At 32.3% G+C, this 24817-nt stretch overlaps 1 protein-coding gene across 4 annotated transcripts in view; it reads left to right on the forward strand.

Moving 5' to 3' along the window:
• The window catches only part of Pak (serine/threonine-protein kinase PAK 3-like protein), a 463040-nt gene that overhangs the window by 282628 nt on the left and 155595 nt on the right, over positions 1-24817 (forward strand). For all 4 annotated transcript variants that reach the window (XM_089590045.1, XM_089590047.1, XM_089590043.1 and 1 more), the window contains one exon: positions 16813-16933. In XM_089590045.1, the coding sequence (XP_089446171.1) occupies positions 16813-16933 (121 nt within the window). The remainder of the gene's footprint in view (positions 1-16812; positions 16934-24817) is intronic.

Consider the following 24817-nt stretch of genomic DNA (forward strand, 5'->3'; position numbering starts at 1 on the left):
CTGTGAGCATATTTATCTAGTGACATATTTCAACTATTTTGTTTCTATTTTCAAAAACCAGCCATTAAATATAGGCATTTATCGTAAATCATGCTAGCATTTGTCCAAGCTTAAGAAAAAGTCATAGTCTTTGTCTGATCTCTAAATGGCATAGTTTCTAACAGGCTTCGAAGCAAGTCGTAGTCTTCATCTCAGGCGTTGATATATACGTTGAATGTATTTTTTGTTGTTCGTCTGTCAGTCACTCTTTCTTAAAGATTATTTACATATCGTTTTTCTGATCTAGTATATTGAGTTTTCTCCCTGAAAGGCTTTATGCATAAGTAACCTTTTTTTTTGGTATTTTTGAAAAAGTTCAATATTATGGATAAGAAAACAATATGTAAACAATCTTTAAGAAAAAGTGACCGACAGTCGAACCACAAAAAATACATTCAACATAAAAATCAACGTGTATATATATATATATATATATATATATATATATATATATATTTCTTTATTAGTGGTGACTTATGCGGACATTGTAGGGTAGAAAAGAGATTATTATGACGACAAAATTGTACTTATGTGGACGGTCCGCATAACTTTTCAATGTTATTGGATTGTATAATAAAATTTTGAAAAAGAGAATTACCACATGCCCAATTTCTAGAATCAAGAAAAATCCACTTCAGTTACACTTTTTCTCAAGGTCAAAATCTGAAATCGTTGATTTTCCCTCGCACATAACGTGCCTATAGCAGTATAACTTAAAAAAGCCTTAGAAATAGTTGATAAAACTTCAAGAGATTTGAACAATACTAACACACCACTTGAAAACAAATTAATTAATTTAGGAGGTGGTTTTTGTCAAATACTGCATGTCGTTAAAATTGGTAATAAACTTAACACAATAGAAGAGACTATTAAAACTAAAAAATTTGGCATCTATTTTAAAACTTACATTTAAAAACAAGTATTATATCAATAGACAAAATTTTTGTTTTGTTTTTAGTGAATATCGGTAATGAAAAAATTGATTGTTTAAAAATACCTGAACAATGGAAAACAAAGCATATGTGTTCGAAAATTTTTAGTAATAGTAATAGTTCTTTAATAAATAATAAAATATTACCGTCCTATAATAAATACACTTACTTTTTAAACAATGAAATTTTAGAAAACATGAAACAAGAAAAAATAACTTATCATAGCGTGGACCATAACACTTATAAAAAAGTTGATATAACAGACGATAATATTTTCATAAGCTTCCCAGTAAAATTCTTAAATAATATTCGAGTACGACTTTCACCACACAAATTTAATTAAAAAATTAATGCTGTAGTAATGTTAATAAGAATCTTAAATATTTCTGATGGCCTTAGTAATAATACAAGGTTAGAAATAACAAAATTACTTGAATTTAACATAGAAGAAGAAATAATTACGGGTGACAGAAAAAACTGTAAAGTTTGTATACCGAAAATAACATTAGGCACAAGAAGTTTATTGTCACTTCCTTTTATTTTGTATATAAAACAATTTCTTTTTGTGTTAGCTTTTGCGATGACTATTAAAAAAGTTTAAAGTCAGTTTAAGTTTTGAAGTTTGAGTTTCGATTATGTAGGATTATATCTTAGGGAACCTTTATGTTCTCAACGACAATTATATGTTGCTTTTCCGAGATGTAAAAATCCGAGTAATATTTTCATTCAAATTAAAGCTGAAAATTAATTTAAAGTACAAAATGTTGTTTGGTCCGAAATTTTTCAATAATTTCACAAAATTCAGATAGTTATCTATCACTGTTATCCACATTGAGAAATATTTAAAAAAATTTTAAATTTTGATGTATTTTGGATTATTCTTTATTTTATGATGTTATCCAAGATTTATAAATGTGCAAATTTTGTCAATTTTTTTTCAATTTAATTATTATTTTGGTACATGAAAATTTTTTTTTTATTATAATAGGTTATTGTTATACAAAATTTTACTATCATACAAGTCTACGATTTCTTAAAAATATATCAAAGTCTCTTGTGTAACACTTGAATTCATTGGCACAGTCAAATCAACTACTAAACGAAATGCAATCGTTTCTCAAACTGTTAAGCCCTGAAAACCTCTCTGGACCTCTGGATCTGTGGTTTAACTGTACATGAAATTCTCCTCTAAATAATTAAATGGATCCCAAGATAACTAAACTAACTTCGGGAAAAATCCTTGACCACAAAATGGTTTAAGTTGCGTGGGATGGGTGGGGATTGGAGGGGGGTTAGAGGCTGAATCCCCTTAAAATAATTATTTAACATAGTAAGATGTATAAACATATATTTTCCTGTATTATACAGTTATTTAAAAGGGGCTGTTCAAATCCCCTTTTCTACATTCTAGCGCCCTCGTGTCCCCCTTAGCTCCTCTTAAAATAAGGCAAAATTCCTTTTATTTCTCTGTAAAACTTACCCTACTTGATTTTAGTTAGCTTCTTCACCTCGTTTGTCCCCCACTCGCTATCTTCTCACTTTCTCTTTCTCTCCTTTCAGTTCCCCGTATAATGAAGCAAATTTGTTCTTCTTCTGTCTGTTAAAATAATTCCTCATAAAGTCATGATTTCCTTAAAACGTTTTCCATAATTACACGTATGCACTTCGTTTAGTTTTATAATCATATACTACATACACAACGGCTACAGTTACGTGAAAATGTTGAACTATAGTTTATTTAATAAACTCACTTAACTGACAGTCAGAATAATTCTCTATATTATTGGTATGTATGCTTAAAGCGCGTAATGTCTGCATAAGTCCCATTCTATGTAGATGCGTACATGTAGGGTTTGTGTGTTAATAAAAGGTGACGTATGCAGACTCAACGTACTGTTAAGATAAATACTTACAACATTGGAAACTTATGTAGACTGTCTTAGCCCCTACAATAATTTTTCGGATGTTTTTTTCCAATAATATCTGTATAAGTCTTCTTTAAGCAACAAATATAAAACTTTTCTATAATGTTTAGTCGTTTTTAGGGCCATGCCTACCAACCGCACCGCTCTATCAGTGCCGCTCATTGCCGCCTGGTGACTACCCCAAAAAATCACGTAAAATGCTGCTTGTTTTCACGTCATTCTGAAAATAAAAGTAATCGACCATCCCGCCCAGCCCTGCTCCATATTGCTGTATCCTGCTCCTTACCGCCCCGTTCTGTGCGGCCCTGCAACCACCCTGCCATTTCAAGAGTTGTTTCGTATATACACAAACAGCAATCAATTTTGGTGATAATTTAAAAGTCTGGAAGTCCTCTTAAGGCGCTCAAAGTCGGCCAAAACGTGCGATTTGCAGCAAGATAACGATTTACTTACTACGAAAAAATTGACTCCCAAAATCGTTGACGCTACCACACAAAAACATTACCTGCTGCAACTTTGCCTATTTTTTTACAATATTTTGAACAGGAACTAGAGTTGCGGTTATTTTTAGATTTAATAAAAAGGGAAAATTGACCTTTGTTTTGTCAGAATTCGAAATTAGCATTGCATTTTTTTATGCTAATCTTATCTATTAATTTTTATCTAAAATCATAGATTAGATTAGCGTGTTCATTTTTTGGAGGTCAATTTTTGGTTAGTTATCGAATTCTCATCATGCCGCAAATGATACCTTTCTGGAACAACTTTTTATTCTCTATCCGTTGGTTTAGATTGTGGCTGGTAGATATATAGCATTGACCACATGGAACTATTTGCATTCTAAAAATACTTTTTACCACAATGTAATATGACAAAAATATATAGGATCTCCACGAATCATGAGGTTTCGTGATTTCCGTGAAAGTTGCGGCTGGTATTAATTTCTATCATTTTTTGGCCCTCAGCTCTTCGTTTCATACATGTTCTTGTTAATTGTGACGTCCGTTTTGTATTGCGCATCCTTCTGCTGCAGCAACCTCGGTTTTATAAGATTATCAGACTATCTGATTGAATAGTGCTTTGTATTGGTAAAGGTCATTCGCTCTAGTATTTTGTTTACATATTTCATTTGAACTTTAAATAGTAAACATTTGTTTACCTATATTATCTTTCAACACATAAACCAATGCAGTGGAGTTACAAAACTGCAACATGATAAAAAAAGTAATCAGAAGAATTATAAAAGCATTAAAGCTGTTGACAATTTAACAAATTACTTGTGAAACAATTGAGGTGTTCCACCACTCCAACAAACTTATTTACATGCGCGTAGCCAAAAAAGTGTGCAAAAATACTACGTTTTTTCCCTGCCTCACTGTTTTAGTACTCGGTACTTGATCTAGATATGATTACTTTAACTCATTTGTTACAGTTCAATGTTATATGTAGCATGTTGTGAATTTCTGCGTCGAGTGCGCAGGAGGTGAAGCCACACTAGAGTGTGTGTGTGCGTGTGTGTGTTTAGTAGAAGTGACTTACGAAGACTTTACGTGGTGTTAAGGTATATCTTAATATCATAGGAGAATTCCTAATTTTAAACATTCCGCATTCCTAATTTGACCGCATAATTACCTCCTTCCTCCTAGACATATAATTGTCTGCATAAGTCACCTTTTATCAACACACACACACATACACGCGCGCGCGCACACACTGATAGATACGTTATGCTTGCTATACTCCTTTTACTTTTGACCCTAAATTGTAACAAACGTAATGATGGAAAAATTTCTCACAACATTTATTTTTGTTTTTAAGAACTAAAATAAAAAAAATTAATGAAAACGCTGTAATTAACAAGTATTAAGAAAACAAAGTTTGGCTTTTTAGTAAGAACTTTCTTGTTGAGTACCTCGGAAGTATATAGAAAATATACTGACAAATAACCAAAGGCAACAAGTTTACATTTGAAGGTCATAAAATATTCTATCGTAGTAACTCGAGTGTCTCCACCTCGTAATAATTAATTGTAAACTTGCTTCCACGTTCAAGCATTAAGTAATTTCTAAATATTGTTTGTAATTCATCGAGATGATAATAAGTTGTAAAATAGTGACTGTGCTGAAAGGAAGTAAACTGAATTGTATTAGAATAAAGAAAATTGTAATTTCCAAGTGCATCTAATTCTAGTGTCTTATTTCTCGATAATTGATCGCGAATCCTGTTGATTTGCTCCGTTCCTAAACAGTTATTCTTAGGGTAATATGATGATAATTTTCTCAGCAGTAACAATTTCAGCCTTAATATTTTAATATGTTTATTATTTTGAGTATTAATGTATTACATTGATAACATTAATTTCTTTTGAAAATAATGATAGAATTAAGTTTAAAACTTCATTCGCGAGGAAGAAGATTTTTGTAAACTGTGTTTAAGTATTTTATTCAAAAATTTTAAATAAATATCGTCATTAGTTCCATCGACTTCTTTATAGGTTGTATTATCTACACTAAAATTCGTTGCATCGTACGCAGCCATCGGTTTTTAAGTGTCATATTACAATAAATATGTAGATTTATAATAATATGTTAAAGTTACTCTACTATCTGAAGAATTTTTATTATTGTCAAAAATTATAGAACAGATACGATTTGATTATTACTGTGTTAATTTTAATAAAAAAGCCGAAAATTCTCCAATGATTAAACAAGTATTAGTACTATCCCTATAGTATTCAAACTTCTAAGCCATTGGCCTACTTGCTCCCTGTAGTAATTAAACCTATTTTTGACCGGCATGCGTACACGTTGCTTCCAAGCCATAGCAAAACTAATTTTGTGTTGATGTTCAAAATGTTTTGCTGCTGTTAATTATGTTACAACAGAGACTCTACTTTCTCAAAATTTATGAAAACACTCACTATGCTGTCACCTGTGAGATGCAGCCACTGTTTTAACCCTTTATGACATGTTTACTTTCAACCCATGGAGTATATTGCTAAAATATAGAGTTTAAATAGCTTGACGTCAAATAAAACCCTGTTGGTTTATAGATTACTATAACTGGTTGTTGTTTTCGTAAACCGTTAGGAGTTTTATTTTATCTATTAGTGGATAACCAAACTTAATAATACTAAAAACCCTAATTGAAACCTATAAAAAAGCTTTTTTTCAATTTTTCTCTATTGCAAAAGTTCCCCTGATCCTAATCTAACAGTAAAAAAAACTAATATCCTACCATAATCACAACCACCGATATAATATTACTGTTAAAGAAAGGCATACAGTGCTTACTATTATCATGTAATGCATGTGGTAATTGCAACTGCGCAAAGTTAATTGCATTTGCGGTTACATGTGTAATTCTGAAAGTTAAATGTTCAACGAGTGTATTTCTTGGTGTGAGAACTCAGTTAAATAAATGTAAGTGCAAACACACAATATAATGGTTGAAAAATGAAACTATGGCTCACTCTTTCAACATAAAGTCGTTGGCAGGCTATTTAAAGCCCTGTATATGAACTATCTCATTTATTTTTTGAAATTTTTCATAACATTTTTGTTCAGGATCAGATTTTTTGCTATCTAAATTCTTTCTGACTCATTAGACTATACTTAATAATGCGTTTGTATCGAATCAAGCGATTGGTTAATCAATGCGTTACTAGGGAAGTTTTTGGGAGATTCCATTTCTAAATTGTCATCTACTGAAGTATTTTCCAGCATTTTGTTATGCAGGTAAATCAATGACAGTGAAGAGTATATTAGTTACAAATTGATATTTGTTTAACACAGGTATACAATTACTACTAAAATATGAATTAAAAAAGTTTGCGATCATATAATACAATAATGCATACTGATTATGTCTTACATCAGGATTAAAACAACTAAAAGCACGTTATTGCGAAAATAGAATTTAACATTTTTTGTATAGCAGTGATCAAAGTCACTATCAATAATCGCTCTCTGATTTTTAAGATTATTTTAAATAGCTAAAATAATACATGGCGCGTTTTCCGCGAGAGTTAATCAACGATTTTAATTTGGGGACCTCAAAAAAATGTGAGACGGAAGTAAATTTTGCATGTTACTCTCCCTTTGCCCTGCCCCCCTCACCTTTTCCCCTCCACATCACACCACACATCGTTGTCGTATGGCCCCGCGCCGATCTCCTCCACACCACGCCTCCAAACAACACATTTTAAATTTTTTTTTTTTTTTTTTCAACCAATTCCGATGAAAAACGAACTTCCAACCTCTTCCACTCAAACCGAGTCTCTTACCAACTCTCTTATACGCGGTCCTGAAATTAGAAATTGGAAATTTGATTACATTGTCATGGTATGGTTCGTAACTTACTTTTAATGCAAATATTCATTTATTATTTATTAACTAATTTAGTTTGATTATCAATTGCATTATTAAATAAGTTATTTATTTAACGTACTAACTTTTTTGTTGAATGATTTTTTTTTTAACTTAAAAATTAGTATATTCTAGAAGAGCAGATTTCCTATGTATTGATAAATATTTATTTATTTATTGTTTATTGTTATTTGTTTTTAATTATTGAATAATTGTTTATTTAATTTTTTAACCTTTTTTCAAATTTTTCAAAACTTTTTCAAACATTTTTTTTTATCTGTATGAATACATTAATAAAGTTTTTTTCGCTTTATTCTTTCACAATTCTTCCATTCACACGTAATCCGACTTTTTAGCTTAAGGACGTTCATCATATTTAGCGTGGACAAAGTTCAGAAAAGTGAGAGGAGCACAAATTTATGCAACGACGATGGCAATTTTTTTTCCTTATATGAATGGTACTAACGTACACGCTTTTATGCATACTTGATCATCTCTTTCTAAATTTATTTAAAAACGAACTTGTGGATCTTTTTGAAAATGCATAAGGTTTATCTGAAAGTAATTTTTCCTACCCAAACAATTGGGAGATTTCTACAGATCATATTCATGAAGTTTTACGTGATTCTTTCTTAATGTCACATGTAAAATTGAGTTTTTTTAAAAGGAAAAAAAATATATATATGTATAAAGTTGACCAAGCTTCAACTTTTTTGGGTATTTTTTATGCTATTTCGAATACACGTTTCATGTTCTAATGTTATCTGTCAAAAAAGCCCATGTGTGATGAGCGCCCTGAAGAGACATTCACTGGTATATAATACTACCCTTTTAAAGAAAGTGGTACTACAGGATGGTTAATCTTAACCTTTTAGATGCAATTATATTTTTGGTATTAAATATGGACCACAAATAAGTGTGTGAGCGTATGTGACAGATGTAAGCATGAAGTTAGAGATGTATCAGCGTAGGTGGTAGGAAGTTCCCTGGAAATGATTGGAAGATTCGATGAAAGTGCATAGTCTTATACTGGCCAGCGTACATATTTTTTAGGTTGCATTGTGCCGTAATTTATTGCTTATCGTTTATTTATTAAATATTAAAACATTCACTGAAACCATCAATCAACGTTGATATACTCACTTTAACGACAACTGCTCAACCTTTGTACATAATATCGTTGTATAAAAAGTATATTTATACTTATAGTTATATTTATCTGCCATATGAATTCATAAAATTATAACTTCATACTTGGGTACCCAAGCATCTACTGTCCACTAGTTTATCTTTTTTTAAGGTGGTTGAATAACCAAATTTTACAAAAATTCAACATCATGAAGTAGAGCATAAACGATTCCAGCTTTAATATCAATATCTTCAATTTTTTTGAAGTGCATCATTTGCAATTGTAGCAGGAATTTGTGTCCACAAGACTATATTTCAATGATTTATAGATCTTGCGAGCGGAATTTCATGTTTTAAGTAAAGAAATGTCTTACTATAGTTTCTAGTAGAATCTAATACTATACTGAGAGGAATTGAAACATCAAAGTAGCCATTATCTGGAACGATTGTAGCTCAATTGATTAGACGTCAATATGAGATATGGCTTTTCTAGTAGGACAAGGATTTGATTTCCGGTCAAGTTCTTCTTCAAACTTCTTCAAAGATTAATTCGACTGGAATTCGTTATCAAATCTCCTGTCTGCCTCTGCACCTCAGGGCAATCTGGGGATAGACTCTGGTGGGTGCTCTGGGTATGGGGGAGGGGCAGGACCGTTTTGGAAGGTTGAGTAAGGGTGTCAAGATAGGTACGGAAAAGTTAGTTGATTAAAAAATTGAATAATTTGCTCTGGGATTATCGGTTTCAGATAAGTAATGCACGAAAAATTATGAAAAGATTTGTTCTATCCAAAATAGCTGAAATTTTTCATACTCTTGGTTTTTTGGGCCTGGTAACTTTTGTATATCTAAGATCATGAAGTCAAGAATCATGTAGTCATGTTGGAAGAGTAAGCTTGCTTGGAATAAATTGGTGCCTTAAGCCCCATATACCTTTCAGGTAACCTTTTTGAAGCCATATATATTTATAAGTGACTTAAAAATTGCTGAAATTGGCAAGACTAAAAAGTCTATGATATATCTAGTCCAATGACTCTTAACCTCTCACCCATAATAATGCAGAAAGAAAAAGTGCAAGAATCAGATCTTTGAGCCATTTTCTTGATAACCATGGTATATTTCGAGATTATGGACTCATTATTAAAGTGGCAACGAGTTTTGATCAAAGACATCCAATCTTACTTCCCTTATGGAACTTTACAATCGGTCTTTTAGTCCGGTATTCTGACGAAAAGTTTTATTATACGGGGGTGCGATCGATCTCATATAGTATGAGATAAAGGTACTGAAAAAATAACTTTTGGAGAGGCCTAACAAATTAAAAGGTTTTCCGCTACATGTTTTTAACTCACCAAAATATGAGTTTTTGAAAAAGCTGTTAAAGTCCATAAATGGTGTGCAGTACTTCCCCACCACTGAATATAAAGCAGTAGTATTTCCAAATAATCCAACTTAATTTTTTTATAATTTTTGATGATGTAGCATGTAGAAAACAGAACACTATAAGATCTTTCTACTGTATTGGAAGACATGAAAATGTAGCCTTGTTTTATCTTTGTCAGCGATATGCACAAGTACAACAATACCTTAAAAGAGATAATCCAAGACATGTTTATGATGATCACGTGAACTCTGATATATAATGTCCTATAACATGTTAAAAATCTTAATTGTTTGGACTTTGTTGATCTTATAGGGCAAAATAAAAACTTGATGTTAAGTAAGAACGCGAAAAATATCTTCCCTGAGTGCGAATGGAACGCACAACCTCCTGTTTACTCGACAGTTGCTCTACCAGTTGAACTCCCAAAAAGCCGTACATTCACTCGCACCGTAGGTTTGGATAAGCTCTCACTCTTAATTTAAGCTGTTTTTACCTCCAACTGGATTTTTAATAGATACTTTAGAATATTATTTCAATATTTTAGATAAGTAAAAAATTTAATACTACACATTTATCATAGCATTGGCACATATACAGATGGCGGCACCTTTATATGAGCACGTTTAAAACCATCCATGTCATCTTTTTCATAACAAATGTATAGTACTGAGCCATATCTAGATCACAGACTCAATGATTTATAATAATAATAGTATAATCTTTTTGCCCCGAATTTTGAATAGATGAATTGTTTGGACTTTGTTGATCTTATAGGGTAAAATAAAACTTGATGTTAAGTAAGAATAAAAAAAATATCCTCGGCTCCTCCTACCTACGGCTCCTCGGTAGCTTAAGTGGTAGAGCAACTGTCTAGTAAACAGGAGGTTGTGCGTCGATCCACACTCATGGAGGATATTTTTCTCGTTTTTACTCAACATCAAGTTTTTATTTCGTCCTATAAGATCAACAAAGTCCAAACAATTAATCTACTGGAAATTTGAGGCAAAAAAATTATACTATTATCATTATATATATGTTGCAGATGTGTTTTCTAACTACTGTCATGATGATAAACATGGATTCGTTATAATTCATAAAGATAGACTAATAAATCGTTATTTATGAATAAAAAAGGCTTTGACAATTTTTCTACAAATATTACTCGTTCAAAGCACACTGTCATTGATCTACAATAAAACGTTACAGCTTGATCTTGTATGAGCAAGAAAAAGACGACCTTAGTCAACTTGAAAAAGCGAAAGAAGTGGTCCAAAAGAAGTATAGATTATTAAAAGTTGAGGAAAATGAGATTGTAAGGATGTCCAAAGAAACTTTTAGATCAACGACAGACCCTGTTAAGGAAATTGTTACTGAAACGAAAAAAAATATAATTTTTAACCACTTGGGCTAGACCAAAAAAATTTTTTCAAAAACAGTGAAAGTCTAAAAGATAATAGAAAGTTGTATAATTCTAAGAAGTACAACTAATCATTACATTAACTTATTTTCTATGAATCATCTTTATGCTTTGAAAATGAAAAAAAAAAAAAAACTTAAAAAGTATTTTAAAATTCACAATCTTCAATATAACTTTATAAGTAACAATGCAGACCTAAGAGTCACTGACAATATGTGTTAATCTAATTACAATAAAACTTTATAGTACAAAAACATATTTTTGTATAAAAAGATCCTCGTAATCAATTAAGCGAAAATTATTAAAAATAACAATCAAAGTGTTTTTTTCATATTTTAGTTGTAAGTTGATATTTTTTGACACAGTGTGGGCTTAGAAGTTCTAAATCTTAAAAATACAAACTAAGAACTTATGAACCTAGCACTCTAAAAATATATAATTTGAGATGACAGCAAGATAACTGGAGTCCAGAACTCGATGGCAGTAAAAAGAGTTGTCATTGTTTCAAATCACCAAAAGAATGTTTTAATGTCAAATTGACAAGTCAAGACGTCTATAGTGACAGGAGACAGCAAAAGAAAAAGCTGGCAACTTGACATGCAGACAAAAGCAATCGTAACTGTGGCTCAGTCGGTATTGTTGGTATCGAATCTTTCACGGGCGCGAAACTTTAAATTTAAGCTACCGTAAAATGCATTATAGTGTATCATTTATGCTTTTGCTATAGTTGATGAATACTTTATTATTCAATAACAAACAGTATTAAGCAAAGTTTTAGAAATTTTACAATATTACCATTTAAGATAACAAAACCAACATAAAACCGCAGGGCAATTAAAATAAAAATATAGATCTAATACATTAATATCAAAAATTGCTTCTTACATCAGTGATAAAGTCATATTAACCCTTTAATATCTAAATTACGATAAGTGGGAAATTATTCTCCAAATATACTTTAAGATATGAAATTTAAGCAATGGTAAGAAACAGCTCAGCTAAAAATGAAATCCATCTAAACTTACAGTACGTATGAATACACATCTCTTCCAAAGCTCAAATTATAAAGCAAAAATTTAGTAAACAGGGGAGGTAGTATGTTCAATCAACTTCCAGGAAAAATTCTTTTTATTCTTGCAAATAGTTTGAAATTTTTTTTAACGTATAATTGTCTATCGACTTATCACGACTAACAGTGCTTAGAAGAGTATATCTATCTATATAAAAGCCAATTAATATGATGATCATATAAGTATGAAAAATTGTCTTCTATACCAGTAATAAAGTCAAATCAAACTTCTTATATCTAAATTATCAACAAACGGGAAATTATTTTCCAATCACACCTTAAGATTTAAAAATAAGAATAATTTTAGACAATTAAATCAAGTTAAAACTTTATTTTAATAAAACAAAAAATTTGTTTACACGCCGACACTGACTTATTCTGCTGCCCAGTTTAAAAATTTAATTTTCATTTATCAGGAATCAGCCGTCGATCCAAAGGCCTTACTTTCTTTTACTCACAGTATACTTTTCTTTGAAATCGTTGACTCGGCGTTGTGGTGTTAGGTTTCACCAGGTAATATGTATGGAGTGGTGTACGCCGAGCTGGCGTTGACTTACTGCTTAAGTTTATGCCTTATGTCATACGGTAGTAGCTATCTTATTCGTCTTTTTATCTCACGTCTTTGTAAAGATCTTTGTCATGCGTTGTCTATTTAATTTTTCCTCGATATTTAATTTATTTATCAAGGTAATAATTATGTGTCAATCAATTAGAATATTGAATCTTAAAATATTTCAAATAATTTAGATATTGGAATATTTTTGAATTAAGAAAGTTATTTAATCAATAACTAAGTTATGTCTTATCTGATGATTTATTAAATTTAGAAAAGCCGGAAATAGTTAATCTTACAAATAGTATAAATAAGAAAGTTTTAGATTCGCATTTACAATGTTTATACAGTTTACAGTTTTTCTTAACTTAACTCACTTCTATACTCGTTGTTTAGCCGTTGCCTGCGCGCACGCAATCGCAAGATCTTACAAGGTTGACCGTAACGATGATGCTAATCCTACACGAGAGTACTCTTGGCGATGACAATAATTAGGCTGCTGCTTTTAACGTTGGAACCCAAGTCGATGGTCGTTTCGTTCTTGTTCCTCCTTGATTCACTTTTTAGGCGATTCTACGCTGGTCTGATTTGCTCGAGCTTTTCTCACACAGCTTAGTTACTGAACTAAGTCTTACATTTGCTTGAAATGCACGCTTTTAACACGTAGCTTAATCACCAAACTAAGTCTTACATCCGTTTAAATGACGCAGCAGAACTCACTTTCTAACCTTTATAGTCATGGGTAACCATATGACATGGGTAACCATATGACATGGGATGTCACAACATTTGATTCCTTTTTTTTATGATTGTACAAAACGTTTTTTGATAATAGTGTATAATTTTAATGTATTCGTTGCGTAACGACTGTTCTCTGTGAGTTTATCAGTTGGGTGATTTTCTTGGATTAAATTTTTTTTATGAAAATGTATTATTAATAGTGGGGAAAATTTTAATCAACATTTCATCCTTATTTATATGGCTACACAACTATAACACAGGCCTGCAAGGTTTTTTTTCTTTGCAGTCCAATAGTCATACCCTAAGTATTTTTTCGCGCTGAATCCAAATCCGTTGGCCAAATTACCCTATCACGTCAGGATTTTGAGCAATTTTAACCTAAAAGTGCCAAAAAGTGTGTTTTTGCCCTTTGGCGCGATGAATATCTCAAAACTATGGAATGATAGGGCAAATCGGACAACAGGATCGTTTTTAGCATGCCAAAATCTACAGATAACCATACCGAAAGTGTGAAATTTGAAAAAACTTTTTTTGTAATACTGAAAAGAAAAACTTCTTGGCGCGAAATCGACAATTTTTAGTAACACATGATATCATCGTTGCACCTCGTTTTTTAATAATTTAAATCAATAAAATTCATGTGATTCATGTTAATAAAGTCACCCATTATGAGCACATAAAGTTATGCTATGAAAATTCAAAATGGTAAACACAAAATTGCGTTTAATAACATGGGAAAGTGATTGTTTCCGACTGTAAGAAACACAGTTATCATTCTTTTGTTAAGGTCATTTTCTAATAGGTAGCACCTCTGGCGAAATATTTAGATGGATAGATTAAAATGGTCCACCGTGTATTAACACAATTCATTTTACAATTAGGTGCTATACCACGACAATTGTCATTTTCGTATGCTATTGTCAGATGACATCGCTGCTTTGATCAGAGTGAAAACTAATTTCGAATGACTCAATTTGTCCAAATTTTGACTTATTTTATTTTACTGTCTTCTTTCGTAAATGTGTCTTAGCATATGTGTTGTTTAGCTCATGAAATTGGCTGCTAACGACGAAAAAAAACAGCACAATACTTGTTTTGTTACAAACCGGGTTACTGATGGAGTTCACATTACGTTTACATAAATATACCACTGAATTTTTCTCCATTGAGTAAATCGTGCTGTGTTCTTATGAAAAAGACTAAAGGTTGTTAATATAAAATAGAAATGAAAAAAATAAGCGAAAGAGTAATATTGTTAATTGGGAACAGTAAGGTTCCGTTTCGGCGGAAGACTGTGACAGATGATGAAGAAATGATGAAATTTGAGAATTTCAACCAACCGAATCGCTAATATTATTATCATCATCATCATCATTATTATTATTATTATTATTATTATTATTATTATTGCGAATCGATTAGAAAGATGAAATACATTTCAAGTGACAAGAAACAAATTTCAAAAGAATCGCCATTTTGTGTCCACCATTTTGAATTTTTATAGCATAACTTTATGTGCTCATAATGGGTGACTTTGTCAACATCAATCACATGAATTTTATTGATTTAAATTATTAAAAAACGAGCTGCAACGATAATATCATGTGTTAATAAAAATCATCAATTTCGTGCCAAGAATTTTTTCTTTTCAGTATTACAAAAAAAGTTTCTTCAAATTTCACGCTTTCGATATGGTTTTCTGTATATTTTGGCACGCTGAAAACGATCCCGTTGTCCGATTTGGCCTATCATTTTATAGTTTTGAGATATTTAACGCGCAAAAGGGCAAAAAACACGCTTTTTGGCACTTTTAGGTTAGGATTGCTCAAAATCCTGACGTGATAGGGCAATTTGGCCAACGAATTCGGATTTAGTGCGAAAAAATACTTAGGATACGACTATTAAATTGAAAAGAAAAAAAAATAACCCGTTCCTTGCAGGCCTGTGTAATTGATAAAGTTAGAAATCATTTTAAAGTAATTTAATAGTACTTGGTTCTTTTACACTGTTTTAACAAAGTGGTGAACTTTCAAACAGGATTACACCTCTTACAACCTAGTGGATGATTGTATAAAAATCAGTTGAACAGTTTGTTGGACTTTTAGAAACGAGATAAATTTTTCATAACATTTTTCACCAAATAACTTTTTTTAACATGAAATGGATAAAATCGGATATCGCAACACAAGCTCTTATTAAAAGCAGTGTCATTTTTCTATATACCTTTTCGAGAAATAATAAGTGAATAAGACTACCACATACACAAAAGAAATATTTGCGACACCTTTTGTTATTTTCAGCAGTTTTATATTATAAAAAATAATACAAGCCATGAGGAACGACAAATCTCATTCGATTGTATTATAAATTTTCCGATTTATGGTCTTATTTAAAAATTTTTTTACGCGAATTCTTAGGTTGTAAGCAAGTAATTAATGTTGGAAAATAAGAATCCGTTTTATTAGAAAATTAAAATTTTTTAAGTGTCCATTTTAGAGCTTGTTCTTTCCTAAAGTACAAAATTATGAATACATATGCAAAGCAGCATTTGGCTCTCTAAGTATAAAAAAAACGTTGCATGCAAAGCGGGTGCAAACGTCCAACAAACGTGGACTTTAGATATCCATAGTGTAAAAACTACTATTTTGATTTCTGGGAAAAAGAATAATAATAATAATAATAATAATAATAATAATAATAATAATAATTATAATAATAATAATAATAATAATTATTATTATTATAATTATAATAGTAATAAAATTTCGGGTGGTATTGATATAAAATCATTTTATTGTCAGCTGAGATTCTACTTATTTCTCAAATAAATCGTTGTAGCTATTTGTTGAGACCAAAAAAATCTCTACCAATAAATTAGCCCCTAGCTTTTTATATCTTTAATTTCTTATTTCTATTATGTTACGTTGTATTAGTTAAATAAATTTATCAAATAATGATTCTTTATTTGCAAACAATAAAGACAGTTCAGCTGTCGTCGTCGTTGTCGTAATAGTATTGGAAGAGGATCTGTCTTCTTTTAATGAGATTCGAGGGGCTTTCTTTTCTCTTAAACTGTGATCAAGTTTTAATACAACAATTTGGAATCTTATTTTGACTACCTGTAGAAAATGTATTGATCAACAAATTGTGAATTTTCAAAACCTTGCCGTAAGATCTCAGTATTCTCTTTTTACTTATAACTTTTATTATTTTCTATTTGAATTACTTTAAAACCACATTTTCATAAAATTGTTTCGTAGATTAAGCAGCAGCAGTCCGAGTAGTACACCAACAGATGCTTGCGCAACTAGTTCTGAACAAGAAGATGATTCTCCACCACCTCCACCAGTTTCTGAAAGACCTGAACGTACAAAATCAATTGTAAGTAAATGATAGTTTTGGTTGTTTTTTTAATTACAGTAAGTTAATTTACTACATAGGCTTAATTCTTTTTGTTAATTAATCAGAATAAAATAAAAGAACTTCGTTTAAAAGAATATTTTTCCTTACTATGAACAGTTTTATTATTATAGTTGAGATGAAAAATAGTATTTTATCATGATCTCAAAATATATTAAAGTTTTAGAAGCTATATAACTAGGTCTTGTTAGCTTGATAATGTTTTATTATGAATGTTTCCAATTTTTATTTGTTTTTATTCAGTCAAACAATATATCCTCCTAAAAAAAATTGTATGACTACAGTATAAGTTTTCGGATAACCATTGAAATTCATCACTTTTCTCTGAGGAAATACTTGGGTGGTCTTAAATTTTTCGGAGCAGTATCAAAAAACACACGCACATAAATAAAATACATACTTTGTGTGCGACACTTTGAAAGCTGGTACGCTGCCCTCAATCCTATGTTTTTTTGAGATTTTTTTGATAAGTGACTCATAGGATCAAAAACAATCCAATTATCATTAGCAATAACGTTGAAAAAGTTGACTTTAAATGCCTATACATTATTGAATTTACTAATAAACGCCTTTTATTAGTAACTCGTAGAAGTTGTGCTACAAAATTATAAAGTTATCCGAAAATATAGAAATTTAAAAAAATAATTTTTTCTGAGAAAACTCCCAGTAATAGCATAAAATTGTGAATAGCATACAAAATTTTAAACACCTATAACTCTTTTTATATTATGTTATTAAATGCATTATTTTAACTAAATTTTTTCTTATATTTTAACAAATTCCTCTTATTTCACTTATAAACGTTTTTTATTATGGACGTGCGCATTCACTTTTATTATTCTTTTATTTATTGATTATATTACTCTTATTATGTTTCAATGCGAATTAAAATATTTTCACTATTTTATGCTGAAAAGTTGTTTCTGTTTTTATTTTTGAAGGTAAAATGTACCTAAGTTGCACAGTTTTTCTTTTTTATAAAGGAAGATTTATAATGGATGAAAAATTATACAATTATATAATGTATCACACATAACTTTTGTGGTATGTTTGAATGTGTGATCTTATATGTGTAAGTAATTTTTTCTGAAGATTTCCTCGATTAATTTTAAAAAATCTTGATCTACTTCTTTCATACTAAGATACTTGTAAATATTAAAATTTTATTTGCTCTCTCTCTTTTTAAGGATATTTTTGCTAAATATCTAGAACATTATACAATTTCCTACAGAAAGTGATATTAGGTCGGAAAAAATAATATGTTATACGGATGCTGGTGGGTAAATAAGTGTGTACGTTATCTAATTAAATATTCCTATGGACTCCCATCATATGTGTTCACGAACCCTGGTTTATTATTTTTGTATTAAAGTATACAAAACTGTTAAAAAAATAGTTTATTAGTGTTTTCTATGATTATAATGCCTATTTATAATCATTTTCAATAATATTATCATAAATTTTTTTTCTTTTTCTTTGTTTTTTAAATTTTTTACACTATAATCTTGGTGCACTTACACTTGTTACTAAAAATATTATCACATTTTGTACAAGGCCCCTGAGCCCTTGTAGTATCAAAAGTGTAATTTTCTTTTTTTCTCTCTTTTTCCCTCTCTCGCTCTCTGATATAGATGCACATCTGATAGTTGAGTTTTTTTTATATCTCCTGCTTTGATCTATAATTTATACTTCCATTGGAGTTTCAATTGGCAGGTACGTTTATCTTAGGAGCCTGGTAGGCTCTCACTTTGTGTTTGTTACTTCTGGACTCCTGAAGCTTGGAGCTAAAGCTTTTGTTATGCCGGTTCTGATGCACTAATCTAGGAGTGCTACCTGACTAGATGCTGTATTATTCTTCACTCTTGGGAATATCTCTGACTGCTGTCTGCCGTTCTACCATCAGTGCTGGTGCTGTCTAGTGTGGGTGATAACTACGTTGTGCCTAATCAAAACTATATCTACCAGCTGATCGCTTATGGACGGGACCGAGCGCTTCTGTGGGCTCCGTGTATTCCCTAAAAATATTGAGCAGGCAAGCACACATCTTTGTGTCCGATTTGCTGCTGGCGACGAGGATGCCACCTGGCCTTGTGATTGGTGGTTGGCGAATAACAGTGTTTTGCTTTGTTGGTTGGTTAAGTTATTGTCAGCACTTCAATAGGCTTTTTTATCACTAACATTGTTGCTTACCTTACAGTAGTATTAGTGTAGCTTTACTAGGCATGGCATAAGATAGTAAATACTATAATCGCAAAGAGGTGATTCTGTATAGAGCAAATTAACTTACAAATTCATCAGCGTTAGTTGCGTTTCCTCTGTACACAACTTGCTGGTAATTTTATTTAAAAATCATTCTGTCTTGTATGCCTATGTATTGTATATACTGGTTCATAAATTTATGATACTTTTTTAAATAAGTTAAATGTGTGCTTTATCTCTAATAGTCGCTCATCCGGAGCTACAGTATAGGCAAAAATCGCGTTTGTTGATCCGGTTAATTTAGGAATGACAAAATGTGAAAAGTGTAATAGACGTGGTATTAATGCTTTATAGAATTCTTTAAAAATTCGTGATAGCATAAAAAATACCCACGAAAAGTTGCAGATCGTTAAACTGTATCCTTTTTTACATACTTAATTTTAAAAAATCGCAATGTCATATGTAACCATATGGAAAAATCATGTAAAATTGCATTTATATGATCTGTAGAAATCTTCCAATTTTTTTGGTATGAAAGATTACTTTTAGAGAAACCTATTAAATTTTTAAATAGATTTACAGTTTGTTTTTAAATAAACTTGGAAAGAGGGGACCAAGTATGCGTTAAAGCACGTATGTAAATATATCTACAAGTGAATAACAATATCCAGCATTGCTGCATATATTTGCGCTCCTCTTACCTCTCTGAACTTTGTCCCTGGTTACAATGTGAAGAACGTCCTTAAGTCAAAAAATCACCTTAATAGTGACTTAAATGATCAACATAAATGAATTAATGTACAGTGATTAATAATTTACATCAAAAATAAGTTACGAACTACAAGATAACATGCAGTAATTGAATTTTTCAAATAGGGACCGCTCAAATTTTCATTTTTTTAGAATTGGTTAAAAGAAGAAAAAGTTCATAAAATTCTAAATGTGTGGTGTGATTTGGTGTCATTGTGTGATGCGGAGGGGACCGGAAGTATGGCAAAGGGGGTGGGGATAAAGGAAAGTTACATCTTAAATCCACCTGTGCCACACTTTTTTCCGAGGTGACCGACCTGAAGTCGTTGATTTACTTTCACACATAGCGTGCCTATAAAAGTTGAACTTTAAAAAGCAATAAATTGGATGTTCAAAGCTGAGAGTCATTGGTATTTTACTGGGTACTAACCACACCTTCTTTGACGCGTTCATAAATATTTTCGTAGGAAAAATGAGACCAAGTGTATATCCATAGAATTCGAGCCAGATCTCTAAAATAGTCTGACTGAAATTTGTCACATCAGTGACTACCTATCCTAACAAGTGCTATGTGGTCAATACTATGTACCAACTGTAACCCAAACCGATAGATAAAGATAAAAAAGTTATAACTGAAAAGTGCCTTTTTCTGCCAGATTAAAATTTATTCATTACCCAAAAATTCACTTCTAAAGAACATTGATATCCCAACACAAAAACAAAACCTGCTGAAACTCTGCCAATCGTTTTTTACAATAATTTATCATAAAAATTAAAGTTATGGCAGAAAGTTTTTAGATCCAGTGCAGAGAGAAATCTGTCCTTTATTTTGTCAAAATTTAAAAACTGCATCGCTTATCTAACGCTAAACTACGATGAGAGCGCCAATTTTTTAGAAGTCGATTTCTGGGTAATAAATTAATTGTAATCTTGCCTCAAATCGCGTCCTTGCCAGTCTGTGATAACTTTTTATTCTCCATACATCAGTTGAGGTTGCGGCCAGTATATAAATTGACCTTATGGCACTTCTAAAATATCAACAAAACTCTTCGCCAAAATAAAATACAACAAACATTTTTGAAACTCCCTGAATTAGAAGGTCTCTCAATTCTAGTAGGCCCAAGGTTGAAGTATTAACTAGATTGTTTGAAACTTTGCAGTGTTGCAATTTTCGCCTAAGTTCGGTCACAGCTAGTAATTTGAATGATAATTTATTGGAAACTGACTACTCCATTGATTTTTTAAATCTTACTTCTTAATACTCGTTGCTTTTGGTACCCTTTAGAGCCACTCATTATTTTGGTAACTCGTATTCATGACTTGATGTCATGATTGTTGACTCATCTGGCAAGTTAAGATATGTGGCCAAATCGCTTGCTTCATTTATAGTGGATTATCATTATTAATATATTGATTACTGATGTGAGATGAAACTGCTGGGGAAATCGGTGCTGCGCTTTAGACAATTTATACACTTTCCGAGGAAATGTTTTCCGAGGCCTCATATAAGATGATGTCGGGTGCTGCTGAGTCACTAAATTCTGTGGATGTGAGTTTGTCTTTGTCTGTTTTGCGTGATGTTGTGGTTGAGCTTTTAGATACTTCTCTTATGGTAAAAAATTACATAGACTGCTGGCACCACAGGTCACTGATAAAATACGTGCTCAATCTAAGCGAAGAGACGGATTGTATAAAACTTTCCGACAACTACGTTATCTGGGATTATTTTCTGAATATAAGGTTCTCCAGGTTCAGGTGAGGCTACTATTACGTGATCCCGAGAAAACTACCTTGGATATATACTTGGAAGCGCTAAAAATAAATTAAAATGCTGATGAATTCCTAATTACTTTAGCTTAACAGCAGCTACGGCTCAATTATCCCCTTGAACTTTGTCCCCTACTGAACTTTTACATTACTGCGAGTCAGTTACGTGTGCACTCCCATCATGCAGTTCTCTACAGGTAAAATATATTTTTGCCTTGGCTTTCAGATTGAGTACTACGTTTAGTTTTTATTTGCTTACTGTCATTGAGATGCGACAGTCTCTTTTTCACTATAAACGCATTTGGGAGAGTCACATTAATGATGGCATATCCCTGTAGTACTTTGAAGGGACGTTATCAGCTTTGACCCAGTATCTGGTGCTTCTATATGTATAACGTATCCTGTATCTTGTATGTTGATCCTAATATCTGAAAGTTATAGACAATAGTACCACTAAAAAGCCAGACCCAAAAAGTACTAGAAACTAGCCTAGTTGCGAATAAACAATGTTTAGCAAATGCTTTGATTACCTTATTACGAAGCAGATCTATAATTATTTTGAGAAACGTAGTTTATTATCACCATCTTATTCAAGTTTTAGACGTGGTTATTGCACGCAGACGGCTTTCCTCAGGATGTCAGATGATATTCGATAAACGTATGGTGAAATTGTCGGTCTATGTTAAATTTAAATGAGCCTCAAACACTATTAGTCATACGACCATACTGCAGTCACTAGTAGATATTAAATTTTCTGCGTCAGCAATTAAATGGCTGCACTCTTACATTGATGATAGTTTTCAGACGATTCTGTGCTTAAGTGGTGACTTATTGGAAGCCAGGTTGAGTACATCTAGTGTCCTAGAAAGTTCCTCGCTAGGCTCCATCCACTTATTGATTCTCACAAACGTGATCAACTTCTCTGAGTAGAACTATTCTATTGCTAAATGGTGATATTAAGGCACTAATAGGCCTCATATACTTCTGAGGGAAAGCAGTGTCTCCCTTTCAAGTAGTGTTACAAGTCTGGGTGTTGTTTTTAATAAGAATATGATTTGGAATGGGCACCTGATTTTTATTTGATTACAACTCATTTTGAGTACTATTGTTTCATATACAATGTTCTGTTGGATTGCTTGGAGAGTAAGCTGTGATGTTTAATGAACATTGTTGTAAAGTATATCTATCATTTGTGACAGTATGCAGCACTCCAGCCTTTCTATAAAATACTTGGATTGCGATGGTCATTAGTGTAGAGAAAGTAAGTTTTTAGCCTTAAAGATAAACCGCATTTTAACGACAGGTAAACCAGAATACTTGTGGAAATTTTTTCTTTGATACTGGAGATATGCGTACATTGGCACGCTATGCGTCCTTCGCAGTAAACAGTCCTGCTGCTACCTCAGCCGCGTATTAGCGATCCTTTACGTTATCAGCGTTAGGATTTTGGGACACACTGATGTTTCTGTTGTTGACATAGGTAAAAGTATTTCATTGATTGATATTGTATTGATATACATACAAGCCTAAGTAATACGGAAATTGTAATTATAAATATAAATAGCTTGTTACTGAGATTGTCGTGCATGTTAAATTGACTCGCACAAGTGAAAATTAAATAAACTTCCGTGGTTGGATCATTGATTGTACATTTTAATTCTACCTACCCTCTAGTAGCAAGACAGGATCGACTTAATTGCGCAAACACATTTGTGTTAAAAAACTTCATTATTTAGCTTTAATTCATCTTGAAAATTGACAGTCAGTCTTGTATATAATGTGTCTTGTCAAAGTTATTGATACTAATAGGTTTATAAACTGTCATATAAAGTATCGTGTTATATGAAACCTGATGTAAGTAACTAATTTTTACTATCCAAAAATAATAGATTTTGTAAACTTTTATGTAAATTCTGTAAAATCTCAAGTATGTAACTATAAACTTTGCTGTACGGGCCCATGGAGTAGGCCCTTGGCAAAAGTAATCACCGTTGTTAGTTAATCAATATCCATCTCCATAAGCCTTCTCTGAAACCCAGGTAAGACTCAACAAGGTAACACTGAATTTGCTAAGGTGATCTGATTTCCTGATGCCTACCTAGTGTATTTCCTGGTATTTTAGTGATACTTGGGTGGGACTTCGGCGGCACTTTAGCAGTATTTAAGAAACATAACTTTAGTGGCACTGCAGTGGCACTTGGGTCGTACTTAGATAGTGGTTCTTTGGTGGTACTAGGGTAGTGAGACTTCAGCTGCTTTTGGGCGGCATTTGTGTAACTGCTCTTGGGTGATACTTGGGTGACACTAGGGTGATACTTGGATGACACTGCTGGGGTACTTTAACAGGCCTTGGGTGGTACTTTAGTCGTAGTACATTAGTATCACTTGGTTGATACGTCGGTGGCTCTTAAGCTGTAGATATTGGGTGGTACTTCGGTGGTACTTGGGTGGCTTTTAGGTGGTACTTGAGTGGCACTTGTGTGGTGGTTCTTAGTCAGCACTTGTGTTGTGGAACTTTGGTGGCACTTGTGTGGCGGTACGTTAGTGGTACTTTGTCAACTCTTAGCAGTGGTACTTTGGTGATATTTAAGCGGCACAAGTGTGACGGGTCTTGGGTGGCACTTGTGTGGCTGTCCTTGAGCAATACTTGGGCAGCACTTGAGTGGTACTTAAGGGGTGTCATATCAGTGGCATTGTGGCAGTACTTGGTCAGCACTTAAGCAATGGTACTTGGTCGATACTTAAGTGACGAGACTCCAGCTGCTCTAGAGGGCCACTTGTGTAGCTGCACTTTGGTGATATTTGTGTGACCCTTGGGTCGTACTTTTGTGGTGCTTAAGTAGTGGCACTTCAGTGGCTCTTTAACAGTGCTTCTTTTGTGGGTCTTGATCGGCACTTAAGCAGCAGCACTTGGTTGGCACTTAAGCAGTGGTACTTAAGAGGCAGTTAACGATTCTTAGGCGGCTCTTAAGCAGTGGAACTTGGGTGGTTCTTTGGTGGCACTAAAGAAATAGTTGTTGGTTGGTACTTGAGCAGTGGTTCTTTGGTGGTACTTGGACGGTACTTGTATGGCAGAATTTTGGCGATACTTCGGTGGTACATAGGTGGCACTTGAAAAGGTGCACTTTA

Source organism: Copidosoma floridanum, unplaced genomic scaffold, assembly GCF_036245765.1.
Source record: "Copidosoma floridanum isolate Cflo_tuat_1 unplaced genomic scaffold, Cflo_Japanese_pri ptg000011l, whole genome shotgun sequence".
In the NCBI taxonomy this organism is placed as follows: domain Eukaryota; kingdom Metazoa; phylum Arthropoda; class Insecta; order Hymenoptera; family Encyrtidae; genus Copidosoma; species Copidosoma floridanum.